Source organism: Lolium rigidum, chromosome 2 (genome assembly GCF_022539505.1).
Source record: "Lolium rigidum isolate FL_2022 chromosome 2, APGP_CSIRO_Lrig_0.1, whole genome shotgun sequence".
Classification (NCBI taxonomy): domain Eukaryota; kingdom Viridiplantae; phylum Streptophyta; class Magnoliopsida; order Poales; family Poaceae; genus Lolium; species Lolium rigidum.
The window spans coordinates 266,629,690-266,651,519 of NC_061509.1; the positions used below are offsets into that span (position 1 = coordinate 266,629,690).

At 41.0% G+C, this 21,830-nt stretch overlaps 1 protein-coding gene across 3 annotated transcripts; it reads left to right on the plus strand.

Annotated features, from left to right (window-relative positions):
• Positions 1-6,597: 6,597 nt before the first annotated feature.
• Positions 6,598-19,281, plus strand: LOC124693393. Of its 3 annotated transcripts, XM_047226871.1 has the most exons (6): positions 6,598-6,621; positions 11,337-11,482; positions 13,724-14,097; positions 16,244-16,424; positions 17,144-17,313; positions 18,977-19,281. In XM_047226871.1, exons 2-5 carry the CDS (start codon positions 11,464-11,466, stop codon positions 17,230-17,232), a joined length of 663 nt encoding a protein of 220 aa, XP_047082827.1. In that variant the 5' UTR covers positions 6,598-6,621; positions 11,337-11,463; the 3' UTR covers positions 17,233-17,313; positions 18,977-19,281. The 3 variants fall into 3 exon arrangements, 1 of the variants encoding a protein (XP_047082827.1); XR_007000006.1 differs by lacking the exon at positions 6,598-6,621 and having other exon boundaries at positions 11,342-11,482; positions 16,165-16,424; XR_007000007.1 differs by lacking the exons at positions 6,598-6,621; positions 11,337-11,482; positions 13,724-14,097 and adding an exon at positions 15,400-15,463 and having other exon boundaries at positions 16,165-16,424.
• The last annotated feature ends 2,549 nt before the right edge of the window (positions 19,282-21,830 follow it).

Consider the following 21,830-nt stretch of genomic DNA (forward strand, 5'->3'; position numbering starts at 1 on the left):
TATATGCTGCGACGGCGGAGATGATAGATTGCAAGTTGGCACGGGAGGAGCAGCAGCAGCTTTAGTACCCAGTGACCTTTGGTTCCAACAAAGGGAGGAGCAGCAGCAGGTCGAGGACACAGTGGCACTCGACGCTGCAACAGCGAATACTTCAGCCTCTTGCTGGCCATTGTGCATGCAGATCCTCTTGTTGTCACTGGAAAAGTAGTTAAGCTGTGAAGCTTGGGTGCAGCCTTGTGTCATGTAACCAAACTTGATTATCTCTGTAAAAGTAGTGATGAGATGGGAGCGAGCTGATCGGTCTTCGTGACATTCTTTTCTTTCTTGCTGATGTATTTGATTTACATGTTTGAGTAGGACAATCGGAATATACTATTTGTGTAACTTGTGTAAATAAAAGCAGTATTTGAAAATTCGTATTTGAATCAGCTCATTTGATCTTTGAGATAAAAATCAAGCAGTATGTATGCATACTCGGCCTGTGTCTAGAGAAGCGAAGATGATAATAATTTTTTGTAAAGTGGTGTGGTGTCACCATATAAATTATGTATACTTTTTTTTTGAGAAATCGATCTAGAAAATTGGACCCAAAAAGGGTACATCCTGTGGTTAATTTAGGGAAATCGACAAAATATTACACACGACAACTCATGGCACATCATATGTGTAAATTATTTATATTACTTGGCAGAAACACTGATTTTAGTAGGAACAAAGATGCGAACTGTTTGGTGGAGTATATATGCAAATCATGTCATTCAACTTCCTAGCAGCTGCTAGCACCTGTATATATAAAAAAAATTACAACTTGTTAGGTCTATTATATTCGATCTGATATTCGCTGGCGTCAAGTTAAATTTAGTAGTAGAAAGAAGGCGTGTCAATATTCCTAAAGCAAAGAGAGGAGGAGTTGCCTCCTTGTTATGCACACATTATTTTAGTGACCTTCTGGAACCGTGCATGTAGTGATTAAGAGAGAAGACAAAGCCCAAGAAGCTGGATTGTTGAGCCCGAGGTGTGTCATTTGCATGCTCCACTGAACTGTTCCAGTTCTCCAAGGAAAGGGCATGATACGTGGGGATTTATTATGTGGAGCTCGTGCGAATTATTGCTACGGGGTTACATGTCACTGATCCATGGCCTTGTGTATCTCAGCCGTATATCTAATCTCCAAACAAGCAACAGCCGGTAGCACATAGGAGATTGAGAGGCAACCTAGCCTCTATAAGTAGAAAGCCTTGGTCATAGTCCGCGTGCGGTTAGCGCGTGTGACTATGACTTAGACTTTGACTCTTGCTCGGAGAGGAGAGGAGAGGAGAGGCCACTCCGGCCGGATCGTGCTGCGGTCGGCGGATGCGAGGAAGATGACCTCCGTCGGAATCAGCAGGTAGGTGATTTTGTCCTTAATTCCTTCCCACGACCTTGCTGGCTTGCTCGATCATCCGCTTCTTCGTTTAGGGCAGGGGAGAGCACGTTTCTGGAGTTTTGATCTAATTGTGTTGCTTTGCCTGGGTATGCGTAAGGCATGGATTCAATGAAAGGGGGAAAGGAGAGAAAGGGAAAAGAGTTGCAGTCCGGCCATGCCAAGACGGTGGTGTGGAGCAGCGCGGGAGGAGGCTAGTGCGGTTTCAGATGTGGTCGACAAAATTAAGATGCTGGTCGTGTGCGCGCGCGTGATCGAGGAAACAAGAAAGAAAAAGGTACTCCTACCTAAACTCCATGTACTAGTACTGCTGCTTGTACGCGCGCGGCCGGAAAGAAAAGGATGAATCCATGGTGTGTCCATGTACGGGAGCGTTTGGAAGCACTAATGCGTTTGGAGATGTTGTGCTCCCTACTCGATCACATCGCGGCGCGGAGCAGCGGCGGATCGCAATCGACGGCACGTACGCCAACAGCCTGGCTCCAGCAGCGAGTGGATCGACTGCCTGCCTGCGCGTCCAACCGCTCGTCCTCACGAGAAAGAGCCCCGCCGGACGGGACCATCCGCGTCTGGGACTAGTGCGCGCGGGCGGAGAAGGATGAGCGACCGCGTTCTGCAGCAGCAGCTATCACGCCGTTCTCCTGTTCGCACCCAAACGGGAGGACTGGTGTTAATGTGCCAAAGTTACATTTCGATCATGTGTTTGCACTTTCTTCACTTTAGTTAGGACACGGGAAGCGCATGAGTTAGAGAGATCACTGAACTCTCCATCGAGTGAGCATCTACTGTCAAATTACATACCCCATACTCCATCTAGTACTCCCTCCGATGCGAGACTGTCTCGCACGTGGAGACGGCGCTTCGATCTCCTCCTCGCTCGTATAGATCGAGCTCGACCAAGCTGCTCTGGCAACCGACTGTGTCGAACCACGTGTCACGAGTGAGCTAGTGAGTGCCAGACCAAGGCAAACCTGTCCTTGCCAAGACGAAAACACTAAAATAAACAAAAAGACCTATCAATCGCTACTCTTTCGAATAATTTCCTCCCTATCAATCGCTATCTCTCCAGTATATCTTCTGGCTGCCCCCGATTTATTTTATTTTTTGAGGTCGCCATCGAAGTATCCATCGCCATCACCACTTTTGGGGGAGATTTGGAGAGGACGGGTGGAGGAGAGGGGTATTTTGATTCGGTGCCGCCTCCCATACCCGGCCGCCCCCAGCCCGCCACGGCCGGCCGCGCCCGCTCCCGCCCCGACCGCCGCCGGACCTGGCCGCGCCCGCTCGCGCTCCGGACGCCCGCCATGGCCGCCGCCCGCTCCAGTGTATACATACTAGTAATACTGGGCTAATTTTTTGTTTCATTTCTGATGAAGAATGGCGCTGCCGGCTAGGAGCAGTGACAACTAGCAGAAGCAGCACTGTCCTAAAAGGATGGAACTATGGGAGCATCATAAAATTGTCAGTGCAGCATCCTTGTTTCACATGAAAAAAAGTTTAATCGTATAGCTCAGATATGCAGAGAAAGATATGCTAAAGGAAAAAAAAGATATGCAAAGCAAGAAAATATCTCAGAATCGTACACCAGACTACCAGAGCTTCAAAAGGAAACTTAATGTCACATTTCAGAGTATCTTCTACACATACCCCCAAAAAAAGCACTAACTCCACAGTAGAGCTCTGTAGAGACTCGTGGTGTGTGATTATAGAATGACCTGACTCCACAGTAGAGACTCGTGGTGTGTGATTATAGAATGACCTGACTCGCGGCGAGTCGCCTGTAGGAGTATTCAAAATCTGACAGATCTGCTATTTTTGTACTGCAACTCCCACGACATGTCTGCGGACTTTCGGAGAGCAGGCTGGTCAAATAAACTACTCCCTCCGATTAGTTACTGTTTAAACGAGTGAATAGACATACTAAAATATGTCTAAATACATACAATTTAGCGACACGTGTTATGGATTATTTAGCAACCATGTCATAGTGCAGCCTGCAGCCTTTCAAAAAGAAGGCTGATGTTGTGAAGAGCGGCTTTGCGCCTTCACGTTGTGGGAAACGAAAAGTTTGATTCACAATGGAAAGAGCAGCGGGAGTCATAGCGATCGGGAGCCTCTTCTTGCAAGGGCATGCGCCACAGCGCCAGCATGTTGTCAGCTTTGAGATCTTGTTGCTCTTCTCGGAGTACTTCCTCCAACTCTCTCATCGCCCAATGTCTCATGCCTGGAAATTTAGATGTCTACCATATCTTCGAGATTTTTTGAGGGTGATTTCTTTAGTTTGCAACTCACCTATAGGCTGTTGCTGTCATATCAGCACGAATCATGAGTCAAATCCAATGGCTACGGAGTTGACCGAGACGTAATAAAAATCAGACGGCTGATTTCAAGCAAATCCGTTAGATAAAGTAGCGATATTTTGAATCGGCGAAGTGATGGGAACAGCAGCTGTACTAGCTTTGATCAATCAGCTGTACGTCGCATGGGGTTGCCGCCTCCTCTCGCCCACAACCCAACCTGCCGCCCCTCCGTCTGCTGCCTCTGCAGCGCCGGCGGCCCGCCTACTCCTCCTGCCCAAGCCCGTCCTGGTCTGGAGACGCACTCACCACCGCTGTCCAACCGAGGGCTCTGCGCCATGTCCACACCCCGCGAACCCCTCCCATAGCCCCTCCTGCATCTATTTCCCCCCAACAACATGTCTCCTTTTTGCTGCGTTTGCATCGGCAGGACATTGGGCATGCACGCATGGAGTAGATGAAAATCCATTTGCTGAATCAAAAACTCGTGTTGTGGTAGGCTGTTCCGGACTTGCATTTGTTCCAGACATGGGCGTGCTCCATTTTTTTTTTTACTCTGTTTACTTGGACATAACCAAAAACAATAGCTGTAATTTGTGTTGTTCTGCCCCTTGTTGTCTCACTACTGTACAAGGCGGAGGATTTTGATTGGTTTTCCTATGCTTGTCAGCAGCAGGCCTCCAGTACATTCCTCGCATTCTATTTGGATGCACTCCTCTGTTTTCGCTTTGTTGTTCATGGATACAGTCTAGTACGTATGCGTCCCTAATAGCTAGCTACATGGGAATTTGTTAGTGCTACTGCCAATTATCCTTTTTTCTGAAACATACAGTTGTTAATTTCAAGTTGCGAGTTGTGTGTGCTTTAATTATAATTTCAAGTTGGGAAAAATAGGGAGTTTGATTTGAGTTTTTCAGAGATCTTCATTTTGATTTCAGTTTCAGGCTTGTGCATGTAAGCCTAGTAGCACACACACGCTGCATTTTCTTATCATGGTCATAGGTGTTCAATTGTTTATTTTCTTATCATGCAAATACGATTCAGCCTTAGATAAATTTCCTTTATTTTGTCTGTGATTATTCAGCACTATGACAAGTGAATATTTGTCTGAAAATGAATCTGAACATTTGCCAGAGAAGATGATTTTGTATCAATCAGTTGCTCCGGATTCATCATTAGGGCACATTACTAGGTTCTACAGCCAGGCAGGATCGTCTTTATTTCTTGCATGGACTCTAGAAGCGTTTCCGTTTCTTGCATGGATTCTTTCAGTAAGAACCGTACTCATTTCTTGCATGGGATCTTATACTAAGAAGCATTACAGAATAACTGACAATTGGCATAGGGGTGACTCTGTTACTAGTTATATAGGTCATGCTACTATTGCCACTGTCATTGATGCGTGCGTTGGGATCTTGGAATTGTATATATAGTATAAAAACTGGTTTATGAACCAGTTTTGAGTTTTAAACTTCTACGGAGTTGTCAGTCAACTAAAAAATCATTGTATTTCTTGTTGTCTCACTAGTGTAAAAGGCGGAGGACTTTGATTGGTTTTGCTATGCTTGTCAGAAGCAGGCCTGCAATATATTCTTCTGTCTATTTGGATGCGCATCTATGTTTAGCCTTGTTGTTCATGGCTAAAGTCTAGTACTCATGTGTGTCTAATAGCTAGCTACATGGGAAAATGTTAGTGCTACTGCCAATTATACTTTTTTCTGAAACATACAGTTGTTAATTTCAAGTTGAGAGTTGTGTGCTTTAATTATAATTTCAAGTTGGAAAAAATAGGGAGTATGAATTGTGTTTCCAGAGAACTTCATTTTGATTTCAGTTTCATGCTTGTGCATGTAAGCCTAGAATCACACCCACGCGGCATTTTCTTATCATGGTCATAGGTGTTCAATTGTTTACTTTTTTGTGTATGCTTGTGTCATGCAAATAGGAACCAGGTTCAGATAAATTGTCTTTATTTAGTCCCTGGCTGATCAGCACTATGACAAGTGAATACTTGTTTCTAAACGAATTTGAACCTTTGCGAGAGAAGATGATTTGCTATCACTATGTTGATGCTGGTTCATCATTAGGACACATCAGTAGGTTCTACAGCCAGGCAGGAGTGTCTTCATTTTTTGCATGGACTCTTGTAGTAAGAAGCGTTTCAATTTCTTGCAGGGGTTCTTTCAGTAAGAAGCGTTCTCATTGGGCTCGTATAGTAAGAAGCGTTACGGGATAATTGACAATTGGTGTAGGGGCGACTCTGTTTCTAATTATATTGGTCATGCTTCTTTTCTTACTGTCATTGATGTCTAGGATTCTTTTGGTTGACTGGCAACTCAGTAGAAGTTAAAAACTCGAAATCGGGTCACAATCCTGTTTTTATACTAGATATAATTCCACGGCATGTTGGCTTACTGGGTAAAACTGGAGACTAGCCATTTTTTCATGGTTTCTTGCCAAATATTAACTTGTATTGTCTGTAATATTTTCTTGTGTTTACTTTCACTTCTAGAGCTCGTATAATAACTAGTTTAATTTTTTGTTTTATAGCAAAGTCGTTCATCTCATATCTGTTAACTGTCTGATTTTCACCATCTCTTAGCACACTAGTCTTTTATCTGATTTCCAAATTGCACCCACACTTGATATTTTTTTGCAGCAACTTAGTTTCTTATATATTATTTCAAACATGGAACTGTAGGTAGCTGTGTATAAATTTTTATGCGAAGACACTATCAAGGAGAAAATATTGCAAAGGGAAAAGTAGAAAAAAATAGTACAAGAGTTGGTAATGAACGGGAAACAAGTCCAGGATGATCATCTGATGAGACAAGAGGATATAGTTTCATTGCTTCTTGATGATAAACAGATTCACACAAATTGGAAGAAATACTAATGCAGGTAATTACTCCCCCAATTTGTAAGTAGAGGACATTTAGGCTTGCTACCTTAGTTCTTATTCGAGAATAGATGATGTTTAACAACTTCAGGTGATTTTGTCCGTGGTATTTCCTGATATGCTCTTCTCTTTATCAAAATTTATCGATAGTGTGAGGTGTGCTTGTTGTGCATGCATCATTTGACGTACAAGGGCATATGATATATCATTGATGGTATATTACTTGCATCAAAGATGCTATATTATTGATTGTATAATACTTGCATTGAAGATGCCCATTTTACTCAACACAAGCATATCTTGAAGTAACTAATATAGTTGGTCGTTTCGACCAGATCCCTAATCCTAGTGTCCAAAGCTAACAATAATATTAGTCATACTAATACATGCTTTAACTCTTGTGTATGTATTTGTTGTTGGCAAATGATAATCCTATGGCATATAACGGATCTGGTTCATATTTAATTTGGCGGAGTGTTTTGCTGTACTGTAGCATTTCTTATGTACCATGTATGTTTTATTACCTTAATGAACTATTCATTGTTTTCTTAAATACTTGCCGAGGTATGTTGTATAAGACCACTCTTATGCGAGTGACTCAAGTTTCAGGTCCTCATAAATCTACCTTATGTTCCCTTGCTATTATAGTTCGCAAAAACTCCGTGGACTGATTCTCATCACACTGTTATGATAAGCCTTGTATCTTCTAACAGAAAATACTAGTGTTCTTTGATCCTAAAGCTGTATGATCCTTTTTTATACCTCATGTATCTTTTACTTTCTGTGCTAAGGTTCGCTTCCATCTCGACAGTTCATTTCAATGTGAGTTCATTTCGATGTGACCCGGCCATTCCGGCTCTGGGAGTGCTGCTGCTGCTAAGCTGGCCATGGCCTCTTGTCGCCCGTCGTAAGCATCTGATCCATGATAGGATTACGTCGCTGAGTCGGTGTCCGACAATACAAACATGCCCATGGACACGGAGGAGCATCAATCTAGTGCCTCAGTGTCTGAGATGGGCACAACGTGAGTAACTTCTCCATTGTGCTGCATTAAATTTTGCTTCAAACATTTTGCTATTTGTTGGTGATTGATCACTATGCATTTACGTGTGCCATGCATACACTGATGGATGCCTAGGCGTGGGGCCCAAAATTCCAATTTGTATTGTGTTTCCAAATCACAACGTGTATGTACTCATGTCGCAACGTAATTGTTGTAGCATATACCTTTCTGAAGCTCTGGAAGTACAAGTTCTACTAAATTGTCGCCGGATTTTTCTCTTGTCCTGTGGTTGTTGTAGGATTAGAATTTGCCTGCAGAACACACTTGTTGTTTTGGTGGATTTGACATGTACTTTAACTCTTGTGTATGTATTTGCTGCTGACAAATGTTAACTATGTTACATATAACGGATCAGGTGCCATCTATAAATTTGTGGAATGTTTGCAGTAATGTAGCATTTCTTATGTACCATGTATGTTTTATTACCTTCATAAACTATTCATTGTTTTCTTAACTACTTGCTAATGTATGTTGCATCAGAACACTCCAATATGAGTGGCTGGAGTTTCAAGTCCTCATAATTTTACCTTATGTTACTTGCTATTCTAGTTTGCAAAAACTCCATGGGCTGATACGTATAAAAGTATTATGATAAGTCTTATATCTTCTAACAGAAAATACAAGTGCTCTTTGATCTGAAAGTTGTATGATTTTTTAGACCTCATGTATCTTTTACTTCATGCTTTGGATCTGACCAAGTCATCTCACTACTCACTTGTATATTATCAGGCCCACCAACATTCCTCACACGACTGTCTATGTGCCGCGGCTCGCATCATCTGCTCCCGCTCGTAGGCGGTTCATTTTGGCGTGACTTGGCCATTCCGTCCCTGGCAGTGATGCTGCTAAGCTGGCCACGGTCTTCTGTCGCCAGTTGTAAGCAGCTGCTCCATGATATGATCACGCTGCCGAGTTGGTGTCCGAGAATGCCGACATTCCCATGTACATGGAGGAGCAGCAATCTGGTGCCTCAGGTCTGAGATGGCCACACCGTGAGTAACTTCTCCATTGTGATGCGATAAATGTTGCTTCGATCATTTTGCGATTCGTTGGTTATTGATGAGTTTCTGGTCACCTGCCTGGAGTTTCTGCGACCACCACCCCAAGTTGCTGCTGGTGGCGACGTCCCCAAGCTCCTGCGGTGGCGACCTCTCCGGCATGCTGCTGCCGGTCACCTCGTCTCGCTGCCTGGTGAGCTCCATCTTCCCTCCTGCATCTATTTCCCTCAACAAACTGTCTCCTTTTTGCTGCTGGATTAAACGTTAACATCGGCAGTACATTGGGCATGCATGCGTGGAGTATATGAATGTCTATTTGCCGAATCAAAAACTCGTATTGTGCGTAGGCTGCTACCTACCTGCGTATTTTCCAGATATGGATGTGCTCCATTTTTTTACTGTGTTTACTTGTACATAACCAAAAACAAAGCTGTAATTTGTGTTGTTCTGCCCCTTGTTGTCACACTAGTGTACAACGCGGAGGACTTTGATTGGTTTTGCTATGCTTGTTAGCAGCAGGCCTCCAGTACTCTTCTAGGACTAGCAGTGGCTCACGCGGAGGACTTTCATGGATAAAGTCTAGTACTCGTGTCTCTAATAGCTTGCTACATGGGAAATTGTTAGTGCTACTGCCAATTATCCTTTTTTCTGAAACATAGAGCTGTTACTTTCAAGTTGAGAGTTGTGTGCTTTAATTATAATTTCAAGTGGAGAAATAGGGAGTTTGATTTGTCTTTCCAGACAACTTCATTTTGATTTCAGTTTCATGCTTGTGAATCGAAGCCTAGTAGCACACCCACGCAGCATTTTCTTATCATGGTCAGTGATGTTCAATTGTTTACTTTCTTGTTTCTACTTGTGTCATGCAAATAGGAATTAGGTTCACATAAATTATCTTTATTTAGTCCCTGACTGTTCAGCACTATGACAAGTGAATACTTGTTTGTAAGAGAATTTGAACGTTTGCGAGATAATATGATTTGCTATCACTGTGTTGCTGTTGATTCATCAGTAGGGAACATCACTAGGTTCTACAGCCAGGCAGGAGCGTTTTCATTCCTTGCATGGACTCTTGTAATAAGAAGCGTTTCCATTTCTTACAGGGATTCTTTCAGAAAAAGCGTTCTCATTGGGTTCCTATAGTAAGAAGTGTTACGGGGTAATTGACAATTTGTGTAGGGGCGACTCTGTTTCTAATTATATAATATTGGTCATGCTGCTATTCTTACGGTCATTGATGTCTAGGATTTTTTTGGTTGACTGACAACTCAGTAGAAGTTAAAAACTCAAAACCGGTTCACAATCCTATTTTTATACTAATATAATTCCATGGTCATGCTGGATTACTGGGTAAAACTGGAGACTAGCCATTTTTTTCATGGTTTCTTGCCAACTATTATCTTGCATTGTCCATTATATTTTTCTTGTGTTTACTTTCACTGCTAGAGCTCGTATAATAACTAGTTTACTTTTTTTTTGTTTTAAAGCAAAGTCGTTCATCTCATATCTGTTAACTATCTGATTTTCACCATCTCTTAGGACACTAGTCTTTTATCTGATTTTCCAAATTGCACCCAGACTTGAAGTAAATTTGCAGAAACTCAGTTTCTTATATATTGTTTCAAACTTGGAATTGTAGGTAACCGTGTATAAATTTATATGCAAAGACACAATTGTGGAGAAAAAAATTGCAGAGGGCAAAGCAGAAAATTTTAGTACAAGAGTTGGTCATGAAAGGGAAACAAGTCCAGGATGATCATCTATGAGACAAGAGGATATAGTTTCATTACTTCTTGACGATAAACAGATTGCATACAAATTGGAAGAAATACCAATGCAGGTAATTACTCCCCCAATTTGTAAGTAGAGGACATTTTAGGCTTGCTACCCGAGAATAGACGATGTTTAACAACTTCAGGTGATTTTGTCTGTGGTATTTCCTGATATGCTCTTCTCTTTATAAAATATTATCGATAGCGTGAGGTGTGTTTATTGTGCATGCATGCATCATTTGACGTACAAGGCATATGATCTATTGTTGTTGGTATATTACTTGCACCAAAGATGCTATATTGTTGATTGTATAATACTTGCATTGAAGATGCTCATTTTTCTCAACACAAGCATATCTTGAAGTAACTAATATGGTTGATCGTTTCGACCAGATCTCTAATCCTATTGCCCAAAGCTAACAATAATATTAGTCATACTAATACATGATTTAACTCTTGTGTATGTATTTGTTGTTGACAAATGACAATTCTGTGGCATATAACGGATCTGGTTCCATATTTAATTTGGCGAAGTGTTTTGTTGTACTGTAGCATTTCTTATGTACCATGTATGTTTTATTAACTTAATGAACTATTCATTGTTTTCTTAACTACTTGCCGAGGTATGTCTGTATCAGAACACTCTTATGCGAGTGACTCGAGTTTCGGATCCTCATAATTCTATCTTATATTCCTTTCTATTCTAGTTCGCAAAAACTCCATGGACTGATTATCATAACATGATAAGCCTTATATCTTCTAACAGAAAATACTAGTGTTCTTTGATCTTAAAGCTGTATGATCCTTTTTTATACCTCATGTATCTTTTACTCTATTCTTTGGATTGTACCAAGTCATCTCACTACTCACTTGTATATTGTCAGGCCCACCGACTTCCTCGCCGACCATCTATGTGCTAAGATTCGCATCCATCTACTACCGCTCGTCGGCAGTTCATTTCGACGTGACCCGGCCGTTCCGGCTGGGAGTGCTGCTGCAGCTAAGCTGGCCATGGCCTCCTGTCACCATCGTAAGCATCTGCTCCATGCCCAATTTGCATTGCATTTCCAAATCACAATGTGTATGTACTCATGTCGCAACAGAATTGTTGTAGCATATATCCTTCTGAAGCTCTGAAAGTACAAGCTCTACTAAATCGTCAATGGATTTTTCCGTTGTCCTGTGGTCATTGTAGGATTAGAATTTGGCTTCAAAACATACATGTTGTTTTGGTGGATTTTGGATCGATCTTTCTAGACTACTTGCATGTTGCTGTATCACATAAATCGGTAGTGCACTGTCTGAATTCCAGTATTAAATGATTACTCAACGTGTTTCGGTTATAAGTTCTAAGAGGATGATGTAGTGTTGATGTGGAATCATGAATGTTAGGAAGGATGTTTGTAGGACTCTATAGATTTGCTTCAGTTTCACAGGTACTCCCCCGTCCCTAATTAAGTGACTCGGATTTGTCTAGATTCGCAAATATCTAGACGTGTTTTAGTGTGTATAGATACATGTGAATCTAGACAAATCCTAGTCACTTAGTTTGGGACGGAGGGAGTGCTACTTTTATCATGGATTTGCCAATGTGATTTCCGATAGCTGGCTTGGCAGCTGTATTGCCCTGTGTTACATGTTGATGTACTGCGTAGTTGTATAGCCTTGCACAAATCTTTTGTAAGTCGAGTAATAATGAACTAGTACATAATCAGCCTAGCATAGCTTGTAATTGTGAATGGAAGTACTTGCAAGAAGTATGTGTCACCAGCTTGAGTTTCTTTGTTGATTTATTTGATATAGGTGGTCATGTCATCCATCATGAAGAGAAAACCCCTGAATCCTCTTGCCTCCGGCTTCTTGTGCTTTCTGTGTTTCTCTTCTCTTTCTAGAACTGCTATGTTTTTGCATTTGTTTTTCGAGAAAACGCAAAGGACCTTTGCGCTTCATTTCATTGAAAAGAAATCAAAGTTTTACATGCTTGTGATGCTTGATATCTTGTCAGGATTCTTTAATCTAGAGACCGGAAACCAGGAGCTAAAGAGCAACCCCAAGGACCTCTAAATCAGCACAAAAATGCATGTATGCAGTAGATGGAAATACATTCTCTAAGAACATAACTTATTCACTACCTCCTTGTATTAATGAAGTCTTTTTTTTCTTTTTTCTGTTGCTATTGCAAAAATAGACCGTGAATATTTGAAGTATTCACTCGAATATGTTGGCTGGGAAGAAACGGTTGTACTATCCATGGACTATGGAGTTGCTAGAGCCTAGCGATGCTAAAATATTGGTTATTTCTGTAATAACAAAAATAAATTATATACAAACTCAAGTGCAAAGTCAAATGCAACATTCAGAAGTAGAACTATATATGTCATGTGACCCAACGGAAACAAAATAGTTGTTTCTCATTTTTTGACATGCATGTGGCGCTCATGGATCGTATGATGTTTCAAAGAGTATTTGGTCACAGAGCTGGCTCGGTATATGATAACTTCACTAGGCCAGGAGAATGTTGTGCAATGTGGATATTGTTAGCTTTATGAGCTACTTAACTACATGCATCATTTTTCTGAAACTTATACCTGATTGTTATGCAATCTTTGTTTATGTTTTTTTCCTTTTTTGTTACACATGCTTGAGTGACTTCTTGTTATTGGCATGAAATGCTTGACAACAGGATTCCGGAAAGCTAAAAATCAGTGTGCTCCTATTTGCTCACATGACTAAAATGTTGGACATCCTTGAGCGGCACATTTTGCTTAGGATAGTTAAAATGACCTCGGAGCTACATATTTTTCACGTTCCTGATTAAGTTGCTATGAACCATGGTCGACTGCTGCCGTTGCTGTTTTAGCCTGGAGCATGTCGATCTAGCGATGTCCAGGTGTGGCTGGCTTTCTTTTTCCAAAGCATCCCTCTGTAGCTGGCTCATTTAATTCTCCTGCCTCTCTTACTAACTCTCTGGTTTCTTTCTCAAATTTGTAGCTACATGCTAGTATATTACACACTGATTATTAGTAATTGATTTTGGACTACTTGATTACACCATCAGTTTGTACCAGCCTGTGTTAATATTTAAATAACTTTAGGAGCTTGGATTTTTCTAAAAATCTTGATCTATCTTTGTGTACATTCCTTTGGCACTGGGTTGTTAATAGATGATGCTATTTCTTGTTGCTGCTGTTGAGAGTTGATCATCATGCCCTGTTCTTTTTATCTAGACGGTTGTGTACTGACTGAATTTTATTGTCACGTCTTTCACCAGGGAGGAGAGATCGGTCCATGATGGGAACCAAGTTGTGCTCCTCGTGGAGTTCCAAGCGTGGTCCTGGTGGCTGGCGTGACGGTTGGGCTCAGCCACGGCGGTTCACCCCAACGCCGCTGTTATGGCGGTGGAGAGCCGCAGAGAAAGAGCTGGTGGTCGCCTGCCAGGCTGCTGCTGCGGGCGTCCATGCGGAGCAAAAGCTTTTGTCTTTCCTGACCTGCAACTCCAATCTACCGCTGGCCACGTCCCCAACCTGCTACTGCTGCCACCATGCCAAGGGCCTCCGCCTTTACGATGACAGCTCCTGCCCCGACACCAGGGGTAGCAAGGTCTGCCTCGTCCTCTCTGACCAAGATGGTGATGACGATGCGCAGGTAACTACTCACACATTCCGAAGGTCGTTCCTATTCTCCATTCCAGATGTAGATTGTAGTGGTTGCACATACATGTCATGTTCCGGAACAACCAAACAATGTTCTTTTTTTGGCTTTGCTTCAGTACTTTTCAGCTAAGTGCCTGATTCCCACTCATTAGCTAGGCTTGGTGGGTACTAGTGTATTTCGGACAATGTTAGTTAACGGTTAAAAAATTTCCTCTTAGTTTACCGTGTATTCGATGTAGCTTACCTTGTTAGTTTGTCTTAATTTTCATGTTTGGTTCCCAGTGGGCGGAGCGTGACAAAGGGAGGGCCAAATTGAACCTTTCGAGTTTTTTTTTTAACTAAGCACCAAAATTTTGCTGTAATTTTAATTTCTGTTTGTAACAAGAAGATGTAATTTTCAAGCTGTGAGGGAGGTAACACATACATGCGTGCATGTGATGTCCTTTCTTTTTTTTGAAATTTATTAACAATGATTATATATGCAGATGGTGTGGTACAGACAAATTGCCACATAATTCTTAAAAAAGGATCATCTTAGTATTGCCTTGTAAAATTAGAAACTTTCTTGTTGCTTGTATAATCTCCGTGCACTCATTGCCATGTTAATAAATTAGGATTATCATTGCTTGTATTTTTAGAAACATTCTAAAGCATCATAGAAATTTTGCTGCTTTATTAAAAAAAGTCAAATGTATGCTAAATAAGGCAAATTATTGCCAGAAACATTCCAAATCATCACATAAATTTTGTTGCCTTGTTTCAAAAAAGGGCAAATCTATGCTAAATACTACTCTGAGAATTTCTACTACGTTTTCTTTTTTCACTTCTTGTGAGAAGTACTATAGTACAGTAGTACCTTGTTAGGACCAGCCTTGAGTTTGATAGATCTCCCATGTTCGTTCTTGTAATAGATACAAATGGTTAAGAAGTGTTTTGGTTGGATGCTAAAAAACCGAATACCCCTTCTCAGGTTTGAGTTCAGGAAGAGAGCCAGCTTGGCGCAATCAACAGAAAGCTATTGTTGTTTCTAAGTACTTGAAAGTTTTAACTATCATGAAAAGAATCCTTTATATAGATGTTTATAATTCACTTTGTTTATTTACTTGTCAACTTATGCTTTTCATTCTATAATGCACATATGCATAAGGGAACACGAGTTACTAGCCCAATTTGCGCAAATCCATGCGCAATCTAGTGAGAATACAAATCCATGCGCAATCTAGTGGTGCTATTTACTCTTATATCTTTACTCAATGAATGACCTAATTGCCCTAGCCTGTTAACCAGTTTGCTAGTTCATTATAGCATTAGCATTAGCTTTGTTTGTTAAGTGAGAAATCTGCAGTGGACAACTTCAGGTGATTTTTCTGTGGTATTTGCTGATATGCCCTTATGTTTATTAATAGTTATCAATAATGTGAGGTGTTTGTTTTGTGCATGTATGCATCATTTGGCGTACATGGCGTATGCTATATTGTTGATGGTATATTACTTGTGTCAAAGATGCTATATAGTTGATGGTATAATACTTGCATTAAAGATGCACATTTTACTCAACACAAGCATATTTTGAGGAAACTAATATATGCTTGATCATTCCAACTAGATCCATAGTCCCACTTCCCAAAGCTAACAATGATAATATTATTCATACTAATACATTCTATAACTCTTGTGTATGTATTTGCTGCTGACAAATGATAACTCTGTTACATATAACGGATCTGGTTCCATCTATAATTTGGTGGAATGTTTTGCTGCACTGTAGCATTTTTATGTACCATGTATGTTTTATTACCTTGATGAACTCCTGTTTCCTTGCAAAATACTCTTATGCGAGTAACTGTAGTTTCAAGTCCTCGTAATTCTGCCTTTTGTTCCTTGCTATTCTAGTTCGCAAAAACTCCATGGATTGGTGTGTATAATATTATTATGATAAGCCTTAAATCTTCTAACAGAAAATGCAAGTGTTCTTTGATCTTAAAGCTCTATTTTCATTTTTTAGACCTCATGTATGGACCGGACCAAGTCATCTCACTACTCACTTGTATATTATTAGGCTCACCTGCTTCCTCGCCGATTGTCTATGCGTTGCGGCTTGCATCCGTCTGCTCATGCTCGTCGGCTGCTCATTTCAGCGTGACCCGACTGTTTTGGATCCAGCAGTGCTGCTGCTGTACTGGCAGCTGCCTTCTGTCGCCTGTCGTAAGCAGCTGCTCCATGATACGATTATGCTGCCGAGTCGGTGTATGAGAGTGCCGACATGCCCATGGACACAGGCGCAGCAATCTGGTGCCTCAGGTCTGAGATGGGTACAACGTGAGTAACTTCTCCATTGTGCTCCTAATTTATATTTGCGCTGCATTTCCAAAACTGTCGGAAATTATCGCAGGATTTTTCCGTTCTATCCTATGGCCATTGTAGGATTAGAATTTGGCTGCAAAACACACATGTTCTTTTGGTGGATACCGATCGGTCTTTTTCTTGCATGTTGTTGTATGACATAAATCAGCGTTGCACTGTCTATCCAGTACTAAATGTGTGCTCACTATGCACTTGGTTTCTACACATTGTGGTTACGAATACTTTCAGCAGCCCACATAATTCAGCAAACTTCCGCTGATGGTAGTTGGTAGGTATATGAAGTACATACTACTTCACTTTATGTTTTGAATTATCTAGGATTATCATGCAGATAGGCTCTCCATATTTTAATGTGGCTAGTTTGTTTACCAAAGCTCTTGCTATTTTTTGGGGACCTGAAAGTTTTAACTATCATGAAAAGAACCCTTTATATAGTTGTTTGTAATTCACTCTGATGCTTTTCATTCTATAATGCACATATGCATTAGGGAACATGAGTTACTAGCCCAATAGGGGCAAATCCACGCACAATTTAGTGAGCATGCCTTCTTTTTTAGTTAGGTGTTGAGTCTAATAATTTTATGTTGCTATTTATCATCTCAATCTAGTGCTATTTATAGTCTGAATCTGGTGCTATTCAACATGACATTATTTTCTATGTAAAATAATAACAGGGAGACATGGGGCAGCCATCCCTGATATCAGAGTACGACCCTGGTCAGGAAGGAGACCTGTTCAAGGTCCCGGAGCCCATTATCGATGAACCGCCACTGCTCTGCCTCAAGCCCTAGCGCGGCGACCTCAATGCCCGTGTCCAGTAGCTTGTTGACATCGACAACCAAAGGTTGAACTTTTCTCTTTGGTCATGCTGTAATCGGTTGCTGTCATGCTATCAAGCAGTGTTCTGCATGGTTCCTTGGGTTGTGAGCTTCGTCCCAAACCCTTATGTGTGCTTTCTGCCAATTATTAAATGGTGTTTCATGAAATGTGTGCATTTGCTTGTTGTAACTTTGCTATCAATCTGATAAGGGGGGGAGTTGTTGCTAGGATTTGGTAATGACACTGACAGTTGTCGTTGTAGCCCATCTTGTGTGCTGTTTAGGACTCGTCCATCTCTGTTTCGGTTCAAGTAGTACATACATATTGGCATGCATGTTTTCATTGTATTTTTACCACTACTAGATCAATTGGTTATTCCATGCTATATTTCATTGTACTGCAAGAAAAATTCAGTGTTAATGTGAATTGCTTATGTTGAGCTAGGCATATATGTACGTAGCAATTATACGATGTTGATGCAGATTATCGAACGTATCTTGCCAAACAAACAAATAATGGAAAAGAAATGTTCTGAAATTGCGAAAGAACACTTGGCAAGTTTTGAAACACTGGCAATAATGAAACATTCCAAAGCATCACAGAAATTTTGCTGCTTTGTTTCAAAAAAAGGCAAATGTATGCTAAATACTACTCTGAGAGTTTGTACTACGTTTTCTTTTTCACTTCTTCTGAGAGGTTCTATAGTACGGTAGTACCTTGTTAGGACCAGCCTTCAGTTTAATAGATCCCCCATGTTCGTTCTTGTAATAGATACAAATGGTTAACAAGTATTTTGGTAAAATTATTATCTCACCGTACCTTGTGACTAGCTCTAGATGGACATGCTTAAAACCAGGAATTAATATGCGTACTACAAAGTTTCTTGCTCTTGAGTCCTATGCTGATCGATTTGTTCTTTTATGGCAGTTTAGCAGTTTGGGATCTTGCCAACCTGATAAAGCCAATCGACATTGTCACTTTGGAACTTCTAGTGATACTCCTCTCTATTGTTCCTAATTTTTTTGTGGAGAGTCTCTCAACTTATTGGTATGTACTGAATAATCCTCGAATTCATCTGTAGGGGTGCTTTCTAGATACATAACGGTGACAGTTCATATGTGAAGTTACTAGTTTCATCAGAGCGAATGTGAAATTGTCCTCAGCTAGATTTCTATATAAGTACATGTGAAATTTCCTTCCTGCATGTCAACTTCATTCGTTGTTAGCTATTGTGAACGACCATCTCTGAAATGGTTGTGCAACATGCTTGGAAATTGATAATTGTGTTTATCAATGATAAAATGGAGTCTAATCCAATATTTGTGGTGTAATGTATGCCAACTCTTTCTTTCGGTTCTCATGTAGTATTAATAATGTGAATATATGAATTTATTTCTTTTCCCATGTTTAATATAGAGCTGATGGATTTTTTGGTTTGACATAGCAGCAAGATAGTTGGTGAAGTGGATTGAAATATAGAGCTGTTGGATTTTTTGTTTGTCTTAGATGAATTTATTTGAATTTGACAAAATATGTATTATATTATCGTCGGTACCAATCTATAGAATCATGTGTTGTTGTTGGGTTCTACATACTCCTTTCTTTGTAATGCTGTCAGAGTGAATGAGCACGACCTTTTAAAATTCGTTTGCTATACATAGTCAGTGCTGAAACTTGTATGCTTTCAGGCCCTCCGACCAGCTATGCAGTGCTGATGCTCTTGGGCTAACCGAGGCCTCCCACGCCCTGCTTTGACTACCTTCTCGGCGTGGCGACGGTGATGCTCAACCTCTGCTACATGCTCTCCGGTGAGCTACTAGTTTACCCCTTCTGTTTTCTGGCTCCAGTGTTCTCTGTGATTGGCTGTACTTATGCTCAAGCCGATGACCCTCGGTTCCTAGCTCTCTTTATCATTGGACCAACTGTATGTTGTTGCATGAGTAGAATTTTATCGAGGCATGAAGATGATGCATGGTGAATCTGATGTTTCACTATTCATCTCTATTATGAATCCGAAAGAAAAAAATTGATAGAATCCAAAGTTGGTCTGTTTGTATTTACTTGTGGGAATGAATGAACATATGTTAGATCTGTTTGTATTTACTTGTGGGAATCTGATCTGTTTGTATTTACTTGTGGGAATGAATGAATGAACAGGTTAGTCCATGATGGGAACAATGTTGTGCTCCTCGTGGAGTTCCAGGCGTTGTCCTGGTGGCCAGCGTGATGGTGTGGTCAGCAGTGGTGGTTGACCTCGGCGCCGCTGGAATGGCGGTGGAGAGCCGCAGAGAAAGAGTTGGTGGTCGTCTACCAGGCTGCTGCGGGCGTCCATGCGGAGCAAAAGTTGTTGTCTTTCCCTACCTGCAACTCCAACTTGCCGCTGGCCACGTCCCCGACCTGCTACTGCTGGCCACCACGCCAGGGGCCTCCGCCTTTGCGACGGCAGCTCCTGCTCTGGCACCAGGGGTAGCAAGTGACCTTGTGCGTGGGTGGTGGACGAGATCTTGTTGGACAAGATGAAGGTTGACAAGAAGCAGATTGGTTAATCCAGCGAAACAAGGTACCTTACCTGCTGCTCCTCTGTTTTCTTTTCATTGCCGAGCTATCGATCCTTGGGTGTTGCTGGCATGCATGAATGTTTTGGTTGTTAACCAGATAGTGAGTTAGTTCTTGTCATGTTGTGTATACGTGCCAATCCAGAGATGATACAATCTGAGGGAGGGTAACACATACATACGTGCATGTGATGTCCTTTCTTTTTTGTTTGAAATTTATTACCAAGGATTATATATGCAGATAGTGTGGTACAGACAAATCACCACATAATAATGGTTAAAAAAAGGATCATCCTAGTATTGCCTTGTAAATTAGAAATTTTCTTGCTGCTTGTATAATCTCCATGCACTCATTGGCATGTTAATGAATTAGGATTTCCGTTGCTTGTATTTTCAGTATCCATCCTTGTTGTGTGTGTAGATGCTTCTACAGCTGATGGAGGGAGGATAGCAAGCCTGCTTGAGCTTGCCTGGCCTGGAGAATCTACGCTGCAGGTTTGTGCTAGTTGCAGCACAGGTACTTAGTGTCTTGACGTAGCTAGACATGCATTGACGTCCTTGGAACTGGTCTTTGTTCTCAATGTTTTGCTGTGCAGTTTATATTGAGGTCCTAGACAGCTATTTGCGCATTTGGTTTGACAAGTGGAGCATTTGGTGCGCTGCTCTGTTTAACTTTGCCTACACGCAGGACCTCTCTATCTATGAACTAGCTTCATTATGTTATCATGCTTACTTCTTCACATATTTTGACATGGTCAGCCTAATCCATCTTCTTCGAGGAAAGTTGTCCAGAGTCTTATCAAGTCTCATATGTAGTTTGCATGTCAATGGGTGTGTTGTGATTCGAGAAAACATTGTGGGTTTAATCGTCCGTGCAATTGATGTTTTCCCTTATTGGTTAATGAAATCGGTGAAGCTTTTCCATAAATTGGCAATCCTTTCTTTTGATGAATCCGAAAGGAAAAGAATCGATAGAATCCAAAGTTGATATGTTTGTATTTACTTGTGGGAATGATTGAACAGATTGTGTTAGGTCTAAATGTAGCTTTCTATATATGCCAAAGAAGTTGTTTCGTTGATGACTAGCTTCTTTTCTTTTGCTTGTTACAACATCATTACTAATGATTTATGTGACCTCTCAGCAGGGCTTGTGTATATGCTGCGATGGCGGAGATGATAGATGGCAAGTTGGCACGGGAGGAGCAGCAGCAGCTTTAGTACCCAGTGACCCTTGGTTCCAACAAAGGGAGGAGCAGCAGCAGGTTGAGGACACAGTGGCACTCGATGCCGCAACAGCGAATACTTCAGCCTCTTGCTGGCCATTGTGCATGCAGATCCTCTTGTTGTCACTGGAAAAGTAGTTAAGCTGTGAAGCTTGGGTGCAGCCTTGTGTCATGTAAACCAAACTTGATTATCTCTGTAAAAGTAGTGATGAGATGGGAGCTCGCTGATACTGTTGTTAGGAGCTGATCCGTCTTCGTGACATTCTTTTCTTGCTTCCTGATGTATTTGATTTACATGTTTGAGTAGGACCATCAGAATATACTATTTGTGTAACTTGTGTAAATAAAAGCAGTATTTGAAAATTTGTATTTGAATCAGCTCATTTGATCTTTGAGATAAAAATCAAAGCAGTATGTATGCATACTCGGCCTGTGTCTAGCCAACTGATGGATGATTTTTCCTTGTTTGTAAATGTAGAGAAGCGAAGATAATAATAATTTTTGTAAAGTGGTGTGGTGCCACCATATAAATTATGTATACTTTTTTTTTGAGAAATCGATCTAGAAAATTGGACCCAAAAATGGTACATCGTGTGGTTAATTTAGGGAAATCGACAAAATATTACACACGACAACTCATGGCACATCATATGTGTAAATTATTTATATTACTTGGCAAAAACACTGATTTTAGTAGGAACAAAGAGGCGAACTGTTTGGTGGAGTATATATGCAAATCATGTCATTCAACTTCCTAGCAGCTG